This window comes from Kryptolebias marmoratus, linkage group LG4 (assembly GCF_001649575.2).
Source record: "Kryptolebias marmoratus isolate JLee-2015 linkage group LG4, ASM164957v2, whole genome shotgun sequence".
Lineage (NCBI taxonomy): Eukaryota > Metazoa > Chordata > Actinopteri > Cyprinodontiformes > Rivulidae > Kryptolebias > Kryptolebias marmoratus.
In genome coordinates, this window is record NC_051433.1 from 4984982 (window position 1) to 5002695 (window position 17714).

The 17714-nt window shown below is 37.1% G+C and overlaps 2 protein-coding genes and 1 non-coding gene across 3 annotated transcripts; all 3 read left to right on the plus strand.

Annotated features, from left to right (window-relative positions):
- The first annotated feature begins 2252 nt into the window (after positions 1 to 2252).
- si:ch211-220m17.5 (guanylin family protein) lies at positions 2253 to 3526 on the plus strand. The gene is made up of 3 exons (XM_017408656.3): positions 2253 to 2418; positions 2702 to 2894; positions 3026 to 3526. The coding sequence occupies exons 1-3, from the start codon at positions 2344 to 2346 to the stop codon at positions 3082 to 3084; spliced, it is 327 nt and encodes a 108-aa protein (XP_017264145.1). The 5' UTR covers positions 2253 to 2343; the 3' UTR covers positions 3085 to 3526.
- A 3589-nt stretch (positions 3527 to 7115) lies between these two features.
- Positions 7116 to 9789, plus strand: LOC108231565 (guanylin). Its single transcript, XM_017408653.3, has 3 exons — positions 7116 to 7261; positions 7519 to 7705; positions 9092 to 9789. Exons 1-3 carry the CDS (start codon positions 7190 to 7192, stop codon positions 9160 to 9162), a joined length of 330 nt encoding a protein of 109 aa, XP_017264142.1. The 5' UTR covers positions 7116 to 7189; the 3' UTR covers positions 9163 to 9789.
- Positions 9790 to 10549: 760 nt separating this feature from the next.
- trnap-agg lies at positions 10550 to 10621 on the plus strand. Its single transcript has one exon. It is a non-coding gene; the product is annotated as a tRNA-Pro (tRNA).
- The last annotated feature ends 7093 nt before the right edge of the window (positions 10622 to 17714 follow it).

Consider the following 17714-nt stretch of genomic DNA (forward strand, 5'->3'; position numbering starts at 1 on the left):
TTTTAAGCATTTCAAGACTAAATCAAGGATATTAGTATGCTAATTTACCCAAAGAGTGACTGACAGAAAATTATACACTGAATAAAAAATTTAAATAAAATAAAATGATCTTTAATTAAAAATAATTGTTCTAAAGTGTGCTTGGGTAAATTTTAATGACGCAGTCCTTCAAGTTAGTGCTTCATTACTCCACAAAAATCTGTCTGGCAGCCTGATGCTGCAAAACTAATAAGCATGACCAGATTATGACTCTGGTGACGCAAAAAGTGTTCAAATTACATGACTAACAATGGACACGATGAAAAGTGGAAGTTGACTCATAACAATCGTATGAATAATGCATCATGTGGTGTGCGCAAATATCTCTTTATGCAGCAAAGAAAGTGTATATTTTAAGAAAGAAAAAAATAGTTTGAAAATGAACAAAAGGAAAATTGCTCACTTAGTTTAGTTAGTTGGCTATTACCTTTTTGTTTTAGTCACTTTCACTCTCCTGCTTTTGTTGTTTTAACTGGATTAGCTTGAACAAAAATAAAACAATCCTAGTTTTAGGTTAGCTCAGGTCACACCTCATTCATCAGCAGAGCTCAACAATGACTCACATGGGGGGGTTGACCAGCTCTTTCTCTTTCAGTTAATGCCGTCCACCACCAATTTTCACTGTGTCTCATTTCATCAGTGTCTTGTCTGCAATTGATGGTGCTTTGTGCTGCACTTGGCTGAGTCTTTTCTGCTCCACCAATAGGGTTCAGTGCCGTGTGCCCTTTCTGGGTAATCGAATGTTATATGGGCTGCCATGTTCTGGATGATCTTCAGTGGTTTCACTCTGTGACAGACAGAAGATTGCTGCAAATTTAGATCATTAAGGGTTTTTTACTGTAACAAAATCAGCACACTGAGTCAGGTACACCCTGACTTTACAACTTTCACAAGTTGTGAAATGGAAAGCAACTTGACCAAGAGACAGTGGTCATCTTTTAGTGTGAACAAACCCCAACCAACCAATTTTGAAACAAAGACTACTTTTGTGGGATAATAGTGGTCATGTTAGCGATGATGAAAGATAGTTCAGAAAGTAATGATAGATCTCTAACAATGGACTGCAACTTTCCAAGTATTTTTCATGAATATTTGGTAATATGTAATTGTATTTATTCCTGTTTTATTTTTCATATCTGTTGGAAATTAAAGTTAGATAACTACAAAGCGGTGAAGATGCCCTGTGCCACACCCAGTCTGTTAGTCAGACTGAAAGTCCTTCATGGTCTGCCTGAGAAATTGGGCTTCATAAGGTCATTATGAACCTCTGAGATGTGTCGCCTCTTTGCTAGTTGCTTACAGTATTTTGTGTGTGTGTGGTTACCAATTTGGTGCCACACAAAAGCAGAATTAATGGAGTTTTTTTTCTTTTTTTCAGTCCCTGCTTGTTATTTTACCAGAAGGTCACAGGTCTGCATTCAAATGCTGCTGACCACTAAAAAGGGCAAAGCTGTAACCCGCAGTGAAATCCATCTATGAATATTTGGGGGTTTTTGTGCATCTGAGTGATTTACGGGCTTTGTTCAATTCAGTTTAGCCCCCTACTTCAATTCCCTGAAAGCTTTCACAGCTGCAGGAATAAAAACTCTGTTTCCAGCAGGCCCAATTTACATGTTTAACAATAATTAATTCAGATTTGGCAAAGCACAATGGCTGAACAAATCAAATTATCTATATGTTTGTCTGCTTCACGTGCAGGAACAGTTCTCAATTCATGCAGCATTCAGTAAGTTGTGTTTTCTGCACAAAGGGCTAATGAGACCTTTACTGATATTTGACAAGGCCAAGAATAATATTTGCATATAAATGTAATGGTCTCTTTTAACATTGTTTTGTTTTGTTTTTTCCATAAATTGCATCGCTTTGACTTGCAGAAATATATATTTGTTTTAGACCTGGCACACACCAGCTCATTTTGAACAAAACTGAATAGTAAACCTAGGTGTAAAGCTGTGTAACAATGATGTGTGGTTTTGTCATCATCATTCATGCTCCTGGTCACTCTTTAACCCACCAGGTGAGATCAGCTCAAGGCACAGCAGACTAGTGAGCCACACATCCATAAACCTAATCAGACAGAGGATGAGGTCAAAGTTGGATTTATGGATTCCTCTTTACAACCCTGAAAATACATCACTACTCATTAACCCGTGAGAAAAACTTTGCTCCCCTTTGTAGCTGCAGGGCTCAGGTGTTTAAAAGGCGGCCCGGGGAAGGAGGGAAAGCAGACACACTGAGCAGAGCACCTGCTGAGAACAACAAGAGACAAACAGGCTGCAAAACAAACCGCTGTCAGCTGCCACCATGAAGGCCACAATCGCCACCGTTACTCTTCTTGTCCTGGCTCTTGGCATGACCTCTGAAGCTGTGGAAGTTGAAGTAAGTTTTTCTCTTTAATTTGATTATTTTTGCATAAGCATGTGTCTCATCATCTGAGCTGATGAGAGCACCAGGCTGGATAATATTTTCTGCTCAATAGAAGAGGCAGAGTCGTTTATTTGAAGGTCGCACGGCTCCCATTGCAGAAATAATACTCATGTAAACAAAAGTTGCATATTTCTCTCTCACCTTGAAGCACACCCACGCTGTGCAAACTGAATGTTACTTCATATATTTACAAAAATGAGCCTATGTTGATATCAAAATCTCCTCTTTGTTTCAGGAAAATGGATTGTCTTTCTCCTTGGAGGCTGTGAAGAGACTCCAGGAGCTGGCTGAAAGCAGAGCCATCACAGGACAACAAAGCCCGCGACTCAGGGCGAGCACCATGTCCTTCTGTGCCGAGCCCATGCTCCCACAGGAGCTGTTGCCCCTCTGCAAGCAGAGAGGAGGATCTGCATCCCTGCTCAGACTAGGTAAGCTCGTTATAAATTCATGAATTCAAATAAGGGCCCGTTTAAATTTTAAAAGACTGCATCAGGTCATGAATATAAAGAAAGAAAATTATTGGCTCAGCAGACTCATCTGTCTGTTGTCTTTATTTCAGCTGCGGTTCCCATGGATGTCTGTGAGATCTGCGCGTTCGCTGCCTGCACCGGCTGCTAAAACCACTTTCTGCCTGCCTGAAACACCTTGCCTCGCTTAAGACTACTGATTCTTCTCCCAAAATCCCCTTGATACCTTGTTCAAAGAAGCTCAAATACTTTTTTTTACTCACAGAGATGAGCCAAAAGCTTTATCTCTGAAATCTGATGATGCCCTATTTGGCACCTGATAAATTATCCTAATAGCTGTTAGTACAAAAACGGCCACCAAAAAATGAAAAAAAAAATCAGACAGAAGAATGTTCTGAAAGCTGTTACTTTTTTTAACCTGTTTATTTTTCTGCCAACAACCCCTTTTACCAAACTGTTTATTTTTTTGCTTTTTATGCTGTATGTTACATTTCCTGTGACTTGCTTTTTAATATTAAACGAAATGTTTTCTTTTTACATTTTTCCTTTTTTATTATTATTATTGTTTGGAATAAAAAGCTTTTATCAGTGAACTGAATGTGCATTGTGCTCTTTCATGACAATTCATATTGTTATTTCTGGTAACCCTATATTTAACTGTTCACACTTTTTGCTGGAAAAAGTGTTATTTTGAAAATACAGATGGTCATCGGTACCCTTACAGCTCATTGAAACAATGTTTTATTTCTTGTGAAAAATAATTAATTTAAAAGTAATTATTGAATATATGTCTGCATGCCTTTAGTATGTAATAAAGTAAACAAAGAACTGTGGAAAGAAATGATTTGTTATTTATTTTACAAAGGTAAGCCATAATAATATGAACAGACTTGTTGATACCCCTAAAGAGACTAATAATATTAGCATTAATGTCATATTTCAAAGTAAATGTGATCTTAATCAGTATCACAGGCAGTTTCAAGCTTTTCATCAGCTATTTAGCTTATTTAAAGGCAACAAACATGGCTCTGGTGTCATTGTGTGCCCCACACTGAACATGAAGCAGAAAATGCAAAGATGAGTGCCTTTAAACATTATTATCATGCTGATAAAGTGTCAGTGCAGAGCTCCAGCTATTCTCAGCAAACCAGCATGGCTTCACATCTGCAATGTGTTTGCTGAGGACGCATAATTAAAGTAATAATGAGTCCAAGTGGTCTATCTGGTCCTGTTTGCTGTACTTTTTATTATTTAACCTGACAAGTAAATTACATAAAGCTGAAAGTGGGAACTGGGGGAGAGAAAAGCAGCTGAGAAACAACCAACTCAAACTTTTGAACTTTTCACATTGGCAAAACAGGGTCTGAGTTCCACAGGAAACGATGGGCTGAGTCATATAAATAAAAGGGAAATGTGGTCAACAAGTCAACTGACATACAAAACTATTCATGACCTTCATTTCTGACATCATCCTCCTTTTATACTTTTTGGTGCTGTAAGTTTTCCGCAGCAGCTACGTGTCCTGCATGCACTGGCTCAGAAGAAACATTTATGAAGGGTTATGGCAGTTTTATCTCTTTTTTTCTAACAGTACTTTATAAAATGTTGTCAACAGCTGTGTGTTGTGACTCTGCTTAAGGGATTTAATTGTGATTTGGAACATTTATGTATTTCATGCTGTCACAGTTTTCAGTCAAATGGTGCTTATTCTGTCATCAGAACGCGCTCAGAGACAGGAAACAGATTTTTCATCATTTGTTCTGCAGCCATCTGGAACATTTGCAGAAGAAAATTAAATGGAAGGTATTGGTGTCCCAAGATTAATTTTAGGTCACTGTAATTTTCCTGATGAATGATTCTTTTACTTACTATCCATGTTTTCAGTTTGATCTTTGCTTTCTTCTGTTTGAAAGTTTTTAAAATCGTTTTTCTTCATTTGTTTTTGTCCAGGTGCTGCAGAGACAAGCCAGCGAGGTTAATTTGTGCTTCGAAGCAGCCTATATGTCTGAGGTGTGACACTGCACGGTTGTCTGTCTCCGTGATGAACTGGACACCTGCGCTCGTGCTTTTGATAATGAAAGCACACCTATGCATGCGCCTCGATCAATCTCCCATGCAAAATAAGGTGCCAAAAATAGAGCAGGGGAAGGAAAACAACATGAAAACTGTTTTGAAGAGAAACTTTGCGAGGATGTTTTGCAGAGAGGTGGACTGAAGTGTGAAACTGTAGATCAACTGATGTGAATAAGTGGGAAGCTTTAGTGCAGCTGACACAAACTGTGGTACAAATAGAAACATATGCTCGTCAGCAAAGTGCCAGTCGGCTCACACCCACAGAGACGACAACCACAAATTGGCCTTTCATTGTTGACTGAAGAGCTGTGACTCAGGAGGATAGCTACTCCTTCACACCAAAAACAATCTCCTCCGTTTAGATTCACAGGATTCTTGCTGATGTTTTCCTTAAAACTTACTCACATACTTTTGATTTTTGGCAACTATTTTTGAATTCCTTTTATTTTGTAAGCTCTGTGCATTTGGGATTGTTTTATTTGAAAAACAAATGGATTTTTGTTTCTGAAGCCAAACATCAGTTTTTTTAATGAATTTGAATGCACCCATGATGATCAGTCAGTTGGTTTGCTTGATATGACACGGCACTGGTTGGGAATTGCAAAAAGGAGCCAAGAAGAAACTTAGTGGAGATTAAAAAAGGGTAGAAATTATTCATACCTAATGCACCTTTTAATCCTCAAGAAACTGTGTTTCACTCGCCGTTAAAGGCAAGAGGCCATAATGTTTTTGCCCGCATTTGTTTTCAAAATATTTCATTAACCACTGGAGGGAATTTAATGAAACTCTCAGAAAATAATCATTGGATGAGTCAGTCCTATTAAAGATGGTCAACACAGCTAATCAATATTAGCCAACTCAAAAATTACTATAAGTTAGTCAATTTTGCAGATACTACACACAAAATGTGATGTGGTAGTAGCTGAGAGTTATCCTTACATTGTCGAGATCTTACAAAACTGCATGAGATTCAGTTGGTATGAGGGCAAGAAACGGTGTGCAGAAGAGTGCTGCAGAAGCACCAAAGACATTCGCTTTCAGAAACAAAGATGACAAGAAATTTGAGAAATATTACTTGCTCATATTATATTGTTTGTTTGTTTTTTGCCCTCTTCTAAGGAACGGCTGCCAAATAGCAAAATGGAAAAATGCTCTCCACTCAGCTTTATTTATTATTGCTCTGTTCCACTTCTAAAAACTTTACAAAACTATTTTGTTGGCACAGCAACTGAATAAATACACACTAACTGTAAGGGGGTACAAGCAAAAGGAGAAGAAAAACATATTTTCAAACCTCAAACTGAGGCTGATAACAGAGTGGAAGGAGTTAGCACTTTTGTTTGCTTACTTGCTGAGCAATTTCTACCACAGATGAATCCATACACACATTTTATTTACCTGTATAAAAACCTGCAGAAAGAATATTGAGGATCATAAGTCTGTGCTGCTTTCTATACAACAAGTCTTATAATAACTTTTCCATGTCTGCCTACTGTTTTATCTTTAGATGTAAAATGTTTCTCAGTGTTTGAAACATTAAATTATAAAAAAACAACCATTATATAGAGTATTGCTTTAGGCTTTCTTTTTACATGTAGACCTTTAGTTATAAGTACATAAAATCAAGTAAAATGTTAGTTTATTTGCAAATCTTTCCTTCTGTTCTTGTTTTACTCGAAAGACTTCACCTGAGGTGAACTTCAGTGTTAAGGTGTTCACACAAAAAGCTGGTGGGAATTGTCAACTATTGCAAACATCGTTGGCATTAAAACAGATGACCTGTGTGGTTGAGCTGGTTGTGTATCGTTTTATACAGCATTTCTAAGAAGAACATCTGTGAGAGAAAGTCAAAAGGATGAGATTTATTGGGTGGTATTGCGTAGATCTGACACCCAAAGTCAACAGTGAAATAGGATGATGGAGTAAAGAGCACAGCTGTAAACAAATGACAAAAGAGAGGTTATAAATCAAAAAGAGGTTTCAAAAAACTCACTGTACATTCAGTCTTTGGTTATCTGTAAACAGTGGCTGTACCTTTAATCTTCCTCTAACTTAGAGCCAAGCGTCTTTTGTTAATAAATCACTGAATAATCTGTCCTATATAAGGAGGCAGCGCAGGAATATGAGCTCCAGAGAAGAAAACCTGCTCTGAACTGAAAGCTGTCATCTTACCTTGTGCAAAAATGAGAGTCATCTGTGCCGTTCTTGTTCTGCTGGTGTGTGTGTGGAGGGAGGCTCTGAGTGTGCAGGTCAAGGTGAGTGTCCTTGATTCTTCATACCGATTTTTATTAGTATTATTATTATTGAATTTCCATACTTGTCATTAAAGGTGCAAATGCCAAATCTTAATTAAATTATTCACCCAGCCATCTTGTCTAGTTCAAATTTAAAAACAGTCAGCTTTTGTCTGCTGTTGCAAAACTGTTTTTCATTCAGAGTCTGCATGTGGAAAATTTGGATTGTGCAACGCTTTTATTGCCCCTAAAGCCTCTTCTTGAACATTCCCCTGCAGGTTGGAGACAGGAGCTTCCCCTTGGAAGCCGTGAAGCGGCTGAAGGAGCTGATGGATGTAGAGGACGACGTCAACCCTCGGCTTTCAGAGACGAGCACCACGGCGGTTTGTGCCCACCCGCTCCTGCCTCAGGTGTTTCGTCCAGTGTGCCAAGGGAAGGGGGCCGGGATGGTTTTCTCCAGACTGGGTAAGGTTGAGCCAAAGGGAAATAAACAGATATGAAACAGAAAATCATTTTTTTCCCTTAAGGAAAATGTCAGTGTATTATATTTTAATACTGCTATCACTAAGCTGCATCAAATATACTTTTTGACCTCCATATAAATGCAAATGAGCCCCTATTCATCCAGCAGATAGCATTTCATATAAAAAGTTGTTTTGGCTGCTAGGCAATGACAATAACAGCATGTTAACATCTTAAAAGAGGATGTTTTTTCTTTCAACAATCAATGTTTAAATGGAAGGAAATATTTTTATTGTGTTTGTATTATTTATAACACAAAAAGAGCCAAACCCACATTGTTATTCTTTGTTGTCTAAACTTTCTTTATCCCACTGTGGGCCCCAGTCTTTTCATTCAAAATAAGATGGGAATCTTTGCAAATAAAACCTTAAAGGAAATTGCAGCAAAAATGCAGCAAACAGCTTTGTACTGCCATTTTTTTATACAAATGTTGGTGATTATTAGCTGCAATCTGAAAAATATTTATTGCTTAGATTTTATTGAGTTATTATGGGGTGGATTTGAAATTAACTAAATGATTAGCATGCCCTTTTGTGCAATCATGTGGTTAATTTTAGGCTGTTTGTGAGACTTTTAGCAGCTGAAAATCACCAAAATTTTACCTTTGACTTTAAAGAGAATGGCTTAAGTATTCAACAAGTTGTTAAATGAGCACAATGAGTGGAAAACATTTGAAGTATAACAAAATATGCATAGTAGATAACTTAGAATATTAGCAAACCAAAGGTAACTGACTTTGTTTCAACCATGCAATCATCAGGGAATTAACAACCTTATTTTTCAAGTCTCAAGATGAAAACGACCAACTGCACTTCCCAAAAGTCAAACAGTTTCTTATCAACTAACCTCCTTACCCATTTGAGCTCTTACTCATTTCCCTGTCAGCAGCAGCTATATTTCGTTTTTGTGACATTAATGCAAGAAAAAGCCCCACGTGTTCTTCAAGTTGCTATTTAACCTTTCTTTTTATCACCCAGGCACACATCTTTTTGAGACACTCAAACCAAATTAGTTTGTTCAAATATATTCCTAGATTTCACTGTTTACACTTTGTATTATCCACACCCTGCAACTTCCGCTCCATAAAGTGGCTCTGGAATGGTAATACCACAGAAGAGGCTTATGAAAAGCTGAGCAAATAGCCTTTAGGGGTCAGTAAACCTCATTAGACTCAGAAAGTACACTTGTTGCTCCTGAAACAGAAATGGATCCCATTGTCACTATAAGTAGTATTCCATTAAAATAAAAAGCTCGTCCATGAGTGGTATAAAAGCATATTTAAGGTCATATAAATACGTATTCTTCCCTTGTTTCTTTTACCCTCTGCAGCGTATATCATCATGTCGTCAGATCCTTGTGAAATATGTGCCAACCCCTCCTGCTTTGGGTGTCTGGACTGAAGCTGCCACACAAACACATTGATCCAGAGCCTCAAGGGGAGTCATCTTTGGAAGTTTTTCCACATCTCTTTGTATAAGGCTTCTATGGACATAACAAAGCCCACATGACACCCAAAAAACAGCCCCAGAAAGTCCCATGGCTCAGTGGTCAGCAAACTGGATTTTGGATATTAGTTACATGAGAAATCTGAATATTGGGCCATTTGTTTATTCTCTGTTGTTTGGTAAAATAATACAATTCTTTCACTGAGATTTTGTCAGTGATTTATGACATGGATCAGATATAAATTGGCATTTCATCAGGTAAAATATTCAGTGGTTTATTTATTTAACAGAGTTTCTGCATTACTGCTTTCCTTTTTCAATGTGCATCACATCATTAATCAAATCCCAATGCAGTAGTCACACTTAATCCCGTTATTTAGGAAACTCCAATTTTATATTATTTGAAGGTACTCTGCTGCCTGCTTAATGTAAATTTCAGTCAGTGATCTGTAAATTTCACATAAATTGAGTCCAGTGGATCAGTTAACTACAGTGTCAATTAAATTGAACATTAAGCAGTCATGTACATGTTTGTGCTGATTTTTCTTACAGAGAACGTGTATTAAAATGTTTGCAATTAAATATATGCTTATTTTCTTTTAATGAATTTTTCCAACATAACATTTTTATTAAAACAATTTTGGGCTTAACTGTTGTAAAAAAAAATGCACTATTTGTTTCATTTAGAAAAGTGCAAATATGTTGCAGTAAGGTTAAACAGATGAAACACAGGGAAACAAAATCAGAAATTTGGATTTGGTGATTAAACAGTACAACGCCTATATATAGCACAATTACATGGGAGTAAAAAAAAAAAAAAGGATGAAAAGACTCCAAGAAGCAGACGTTTAACCAATACAACCTCCCAAATGATGAGTTAGGATTCAACAAAGACGGAAATACATAGTAGTGATACCTCTTGCCTCGTTTGGCTCTTTGGCTCGTGTTTTGGCCGGGGAAATGTCGCCCTCTCGCGGCCGTTTGTTGACATTACAACAAATGTGATCGGCTAAAAAAGGAAAGAAAATGGGTTTTACTCGCGGTTATGTTGGAGCTTTTCCCTAAGGAATTGGACCTTTTGACTTCTTTACAAAACAAAAATAAAACCAAAGTTTAAATAACAAACTACTGTTTGTAGGGGAGGATACGTTTTTATGTACCGGAAGTTAAACAAACACTTTAACAGTTAAATCCTGGAGGACCTAAAGTGGAGATAGTAAACCTTCTAATACACGATGTACTCAGTTTAGTAATAGTACTGTCTGCTGATAAAAGCACAAGTTTGTCAACAAATCAGACTATCAATGATTATGATTGGCAAAAAGTGGCTAGTGGGTCACGTGGCTCGTTGGTCTAGGGGTATGATTCTCGCTTAGGGTGCGAGAGGTCCCGGGTTCAAATCCCGGACGAGCCCTAATTTTCTTTTTGTTTTTTTCCTCATATATCAATTATTTGTATGTTCTCTTTCTTTTTATCACCCGTGGCTTTAAGGCCAAGACAGACATGTGAGTGTGTGTGTGTTGGGTTTGTTAGCAAAATATTTCAGGAACCACTGGGTGTATTTCTGAAGGTAATCGTTGTATATTAATCTACAACTGATTACCTTTTGTAGTCAGTTCAATTCAAAATGGCCACCGCAGCTAATTAACATTAGCCAACACAAAAATGGGTATAACTCAATCAGTTTTACAGATACTGAGTTAAAATTTAGTGTGGTAGTAGCTGAGAGTCAGACCAAAATGACTGCAACTCTGTCATGATGAACTTTTTAACCTGAAGTTTTAATCCCTTCTTGAAGTACTGTATACTTGTACAGTGTCCTCATGTACCCCTTGTTAACAAGATGAAATGTGTTTTTATGTTAATGATTACCTTAGTTTATGATGTATTAAATTATACCCTGTAATTGGTTTATATGCGTATCACAGATTGTTATTATTTACCCAGAGTTAATTATTCTGGTACTTTAAGACTTTTTAACATGTTTTGAGACTGCAGTTTTTGCAGTTGCAAAAACAGCAGTTTGAATCAACTTACTGCATTTACTCGTGTTGTATAATATTCAGCAGTTTTCACACAAATGTTTGTATATTTATTCATTAACTACAGTTACTATCAGCTGCAGTTTATTTTTATGAAAGTTATTGGTTCTGCAGCATTAATGTTAATTATGTTAAGTGGATGATGTGTAGCATTTTAAAATAACTGTTTTTTTAATCATTTGTTTCACTTGTTGCATTAATAGACGACTGTGTTTTGGGGGCCTATGCATTACCTTTGATACCCAGCAGAGGGCGCATTTCACTGAATTATTTAAGTCATATTCCATTTATTTTCTATTTTATAAAACTGACAAAGTGCACTAACAAGAAAAAATATAGCTGTACTTGGTGTTGCTTGGAATTTCAGTGATCCATTGAGTTTATTTTTATTTGTTTTCATCTTCGTTGAGAGAACTTTTAACAAAATAAATAACTTTTAAAAACACTGCTTGACAGTGGTTTTGAAGAACAGCGTTACTATAAGATTATAAATCGTTGACAATATAAATACGCCAGAGGTTTTTGCCATTTTCCTTTTTTCTTATTATTTCCTACTTTTATTTCTTTTGCCAAATCATGTAATAAAACCTCCTTCCAGTAAACATCAATGTAATTCAGCACAACTGTGCTCATGTTTATCTTAAGATTTTCTTAAAATTATGCTAAAATAATTTTAAAAATCAGCGATACTACCTTGCATATTGTTAATATTGCTGTTCCTTTCTGAAGGAACATATTCCTTTTACTTAAAACAGCTCTTAAATCTTCCAGCAGAACCCTAAGGAGTACAGCATGTGCAGGAGTATATCCTGTTCCTGCAAGGATCACAATAACCTCAGTTTTGCTTTTTTGTCATTAGGAACCATCAGGAAAACTGTCATTTCCTGCTAACCATTTCTTTCAAAGTATTTAAACTTCTTGAAATAGTTTTATTTACATTCACAGAATGTTTTATGCAGATAAGAGCCAGATTCTGTTTCAAGGCTACATTTCTTATCTGGTTCGGGGCCAAGCTTGTTCGTTCTGGGACCTGAAATCCACCGGTTGTCCCCAAGGCGTTTGGTTGCACATGCACAGCCCACACAGAAAAGAGCCTTGTGGTGGGTCTAGTTTTAATTTAAAGACTTTTGTTTTGTAGTTAAAATGGAAACCAAGTCAAACTATGAGTTTTTAATTTAAATTATTTTGAGTTTTTAAAGCGCTGTGCCTGCCTCCATCTTTTAAAAACCTGTGACGATAGATCAGTATAAAATGTGAAAGTCAGTTTTGACTTGGTTTTTTTGTTTGTTTGTTTGTTTTTGTGGTTGCCTTAGATCCGTCATAATCATGAACCGCCCTGTTTCCCCCAAGTAGTAGAATATTTGGAAGACCGTTAGTTCTCTGTCAGCACAAATCCCTCCTTTCTGCGGTTCTCTCTGCTTTACCGACTGAACAGGTTTTATTTTCCCCGGCAGTTATAACTGATCCCAATAAAAAGTCACTAATTTAATCAGCTGTAAGCTTTACTATATTTATCCAGTGAAAGCAAATCATCTAATTATCCAAACATGTTCACGTGTCAGAGCAAGTTTTTTTTTAACATTAATAAAATGTGTCAGGTGGGAAAAGTAGCATATAAATTACACTATACTGCCAAAAGTATTCGCTCGCCTCCCTTCGCACGCACATGAACCTGAGTGACGTCCCATTCTTAATCCACAGGGTTTAATATGAAGGAATTTTTGACCATTCTTCTAGAAGCACATCTGTGAGCTCAGACACTGATGTTGGACAGAAAGCCTGGCTCAGTCGCTGCTGTGATTCAGGAGTAAAAACTAAACCATTAAGTGCCCAAAAAAGCTGATTAAATGAATGTTTTGATGTTCTTCGTGAGCTGCTACACTTTATCTGTTACAGAAAGAAGTGACAGCCTCCAAGTAATACTAATTAGTTATTAAGAAGCCCTGTTTTCTCAGTCCTAATGAATGTACAGACAAACTTTTGTCTTGTGAAGGAGACACGATGACAATAACAGTCTGGAAGCTGTTAGACGAGTAGATTGGTCTGGCTTTGTGTTCATGTTTGCTTTATGTGAGATTCGTTTGGTTCCAAGTTGTGACTCAGAAAAGGAGTATTTATACTTCAGATTAAACATGCACACAGGTCACATCCCTCCCTCCTCCTCTCACAAGAAGTCTTTTGTGTTCTTCCAAGGTTTTGTACTGTCGAGTGTTTGTCACAGACTATGTCCTGGATAAAAACCGTCCACACGTGGGTGAAATTATGGCAGCACATAATGACTATTTTATCCTCATAAATGAGATCTTTTCAGGCGATTCCCCAATAATATATTTTGGTTCCAGACCCCATGTGTGTAAAGAAAGAGAAGCTAATGATTCCACAAGGTTTATCTGTTTTTGACTTTGTTTTGTTTGTTTACTGCTCTGCTGCAGTCAGTGATTATTCTGATGAATCTCAGTTCTTCAGCAGATGGGCAGATAAGGAGTTTCAGCAGGATGATATTATAATGTGATTACCATGTTTTGAAATCTATCAGTGCAAATGCTGAGTCAGGATTCTCACTCAGCATTTGGATTTTCTGTCTCTTGTTTTTATGAACATTTTTTGCAACCTGACGACTTCTGAATAGTTTGTGCAATTCTAGTGGTTTGTGTATCAAAACGTTCAGCTCGTTCAGGAGATGGGTGATAAGACTTTTAGTCTTTCTTACACTGTTCAAAACATTTAATTTTATTTTAAAATATTTTCTACATAGAAATACATAAATATCTTTTCAATTCATTTTGTTACCGTTAACTTTTAGCTAACGCTTTGCTCTTTTTAGGTAACATTTTGCTATTTTTTAGCTTTTAATTTGTGTTTTGCTACTTTTAGCTAGCCTTTTGCTATTTCTGGTTTTTAGCTAGTTCTTTTTCTTTTAGTTTAAACAATTCAGTTTCAGCTGCTTTTGTAAACTCCAATATTCAGCATTTACACTGTTTTGTTTTTGCAGAAAATGTTATTTCTTTAGTTAATAATAGCAATTTATTTACTCATTAACATAAGAAAACAATAGAACTTATGACGGAGGTGGATGCAAATGAGTTTCAGATCTAAAGAAGGGTTAAATGCAGACTGACTGTACTTCTATATGAACTTTTAGAGCCTACACAGTTCACGCCATGGAAACCAATATGTTTGCTTTTTGTTGGTGGCACCAGTTTATTGAAGGGAGGAAAGTCCGTCATGATTCGGTGGAGAACAAGTGGATCTCAACGGTCACTCATTAGCAAACATCAAATAGTCCGCTGTTTCCATAAACTGTGAGGCAGCTTATCATGTGCTGTCATACTGAATGAGCCGTTTAAATGAAGAGTAGCTGTTTGTTGTTAAGCAACAAGGCAAACGCTTCACACACTCTTCTAATTGGGGCTGTTATTACCAGTGGGAGAGGAGATTTGGGTTCGCTAATTAGGATAATTGGACACTGAATGTACTCGGCCTGTAATTTTCTTTTGCAGCCATCAGATAAAACCAGCTGTTTCTGGAGATCCGCTGAGTGTGACATTCAGTCAAAGTCAAACCTGAGGCGGAAGATCCAGAACCTAGATGGTCAGTCATCAATTCAGTAACAATTATCAACACTGAAAACAATAAGAAAAAGGTTTTCATTCTCAGTCATCCAGGACTTGGTAAATCCAAAAAAAGGGGCTAATTTAGATGATGGAAGCCTGCTGGAATTTACGGGAAATGGGAAACAGTTTCAGGACAGAACTGGGGAGCAGAAACTGACTGGGGAAAATGACTCAGAGGAAGCAGAGAATACATAATAAAAATACAAGGAACACAAGAGTCACACAATGCAGAAACATGACCACAAAGAAAAGAACCTGAACGAAACAAACACGATCAAAGATTAACCAGAAACTGCTGACCTGGCAGTTGTAGTGATTGTATTTAAGTCCAGCTAAATTGTATTAGTGACCTCTGACCTAGACGTTCAAGTTTTGCTTCAACTCGGTACAAAAAATGGTGTTCAGGAAGCAGTGGATTTTCTCCTGACAAGGATTTTTTTTTTAGCTCATAAAACAAATCAGTGTGGCTCATAATGAACAGCCTGACAACATCCCAGGTCAGGTCACCCTGTTGGCTTTTTACCTGTCAGCTAAAAACAGACAATCTCACAGCAATTCCATCTGAAAAACGTCCAAACAGTCAAGATTAAAAAGAATAATGAGACGCTGACCTTTTTGATCCTCCATAGAAACCACCAGAGCACTGGTAGTCAAAAGCTGGATAAGACTAAAACACACACACACACACACACACACACACACACACACACACACTTTATTAATACTGGATAAATCTGCAAAATGACAGGTCAGTATAGAGTATGTAACTCATCGCTGCAGCTCAACTAAACCTATGTGACAGTGTTTTATGTCAGGCAGGTATTGACTTGCTGAACAGAAAGAACATTATTTAACTCACACAAAATTAGTATTTTCTATTCAGTGTACCATTTCCATTAGGATAGTTTGGACAGGACTTCATCCCAACAAGGCAAGCCTTGGTAAATGTCATTGATGCGTGAACTTTTCTCGTAAACTTTTGATATTTCCAGTGTTGTGGGGTGAAGTCAGCGGTGTTTAATGGTCTCTCAGTAAACCCCTGTCCAGTCTGGCTGCACCGTCCTGGCAGAAGAAGCCCAATAAAGGTTAACCTGGCTTCCTTTCCCGTCCTGGAGTATTTAAAGGAGGAAAATGGTGCCACATGTGGATCGACTTTTGTCTGCAGCTGTCCAGCGGAAATGCTTGGCGGGGGAGGTGAAGAGTGACTAAAAGGACGGGGCAGAGGGCAGATGTGGCCCTTGGGGAAAGTACAAAAGGGATTATCTCTCCTCATTTCAAAGGTCTAAACACAAAACATGTTGAACAATGGAGAAAACCGGAGAAGACTTTATCCAAAGTCTTTTCAGCCTGCAAAGTTCAGTCAAAACCTGAGATCTGGAAGAGAAACAGCTGAAATAGCTCCTCCAAGTCATCTGTAAACACGACTTATCGTCTAACATTATGTTTATCAGCATAGTGGCAGCTTTGCTATTTCTGCACATTCTGTTTTACTGCCTCTACTCAAAGCCTGATTGTGTGCGTTTCTCTTTTAATTAATTTTTCGTTTGTTTTTCATGTGAGAATTGTGTTCTTTTCATGGCTGCACAAATAAAGTGGATTTCAGGGATGAAGAAGATTTAGTGTGCTCCTCGAAAAGAATCTCAAACATAAGTCCTGGCTGTCTGACAGCTGAATGACTGAAAGCATGTGTCCCGACTGTCACACTCGTGAGTCGGATTCTTTTTAAAAAAAAAAAAGCAAAAGTATTCTTGAAAATTTAATTACTACATATTTCTGATGATTTTTTTTTTGTGGAACTTCTTTTTATTGTTATATTTTGTCGAATAAGCATCATCTCTGCAAGGATTTCTGATAGAAGCATTAGATTAATTCATTTTAAGTATTAAATTCCTGCACCCACATGGGCAAAGATGAGTTATCAGATTTATTCCCTATAATTCACAGGCTTTTAACAAGCATGTTTTTTCTGTTAGATTTTCCCCAAAATATAGGTCTCTACCATTTTTATGCTGATTCTTTTTTTAAAAAAAGGACAAAACACAAGTTTATTTTGATTAAAACTTTGAAAAATGAGTCCATGGCACTGCTTCATATAAACCATAAAAAAAATAAAATAAATAAAAGCTAAAGCAAACTTTTGATGTGTTGCCTAAAACGTAGACAACTTGTGATTTTATTTTTCCCCCATGACTGTAACCATATTCACTTTTCTGTGTACAAGAAATGTTAGCTTCAAGTATATGTGCTTATTATCCCTAAACACATGACAGATGTGTCTCAGAAATCAAGTTTTGTTTCTCATAAATGTTTCTCAGGCTTAAAAAGCAATAAATAAATCAATTGGGGTGAAAACATGAACATTTATCAGCTGTAAAACCAGCTGTACCAATGCTTCTGCTCACAGAAACCTTGTGAGTTTACGACTTTGTGTGTTTCTAATTGATTAGATGGGGAAGAGTTTTTCCACGCAGAGGGCCGCCGTCTGCAGAATTGTTAACAACGTGCCCTGTGGCAATAAGATAAGAGGCTGCGGAGCAGAATGAGTTACCTTATCAGTGGTTAACAGTCGGTGATGTAGCAGGGGTAATGATTTTGGCTGACATGCAGACAATATAAGCAAATCCTAACGATTGTTATCATGTAAAATGTAGTCAATTTAAATCCACGTCTTGGAAAACAGGCTGTTGCTTTGCAGAAAAATAACTCCTTTTTATTTTGTTCTGCACAAACTAGGTTAATTGAAGCTGTTTTGTACAATGATAACATCTTAAAATCCTGCTTTTGTAGAAGTTTACAATTCATGGTGAAAAGTAAATACATTCTTTTATTTTAAGGTTTATGGGTCGAGTCA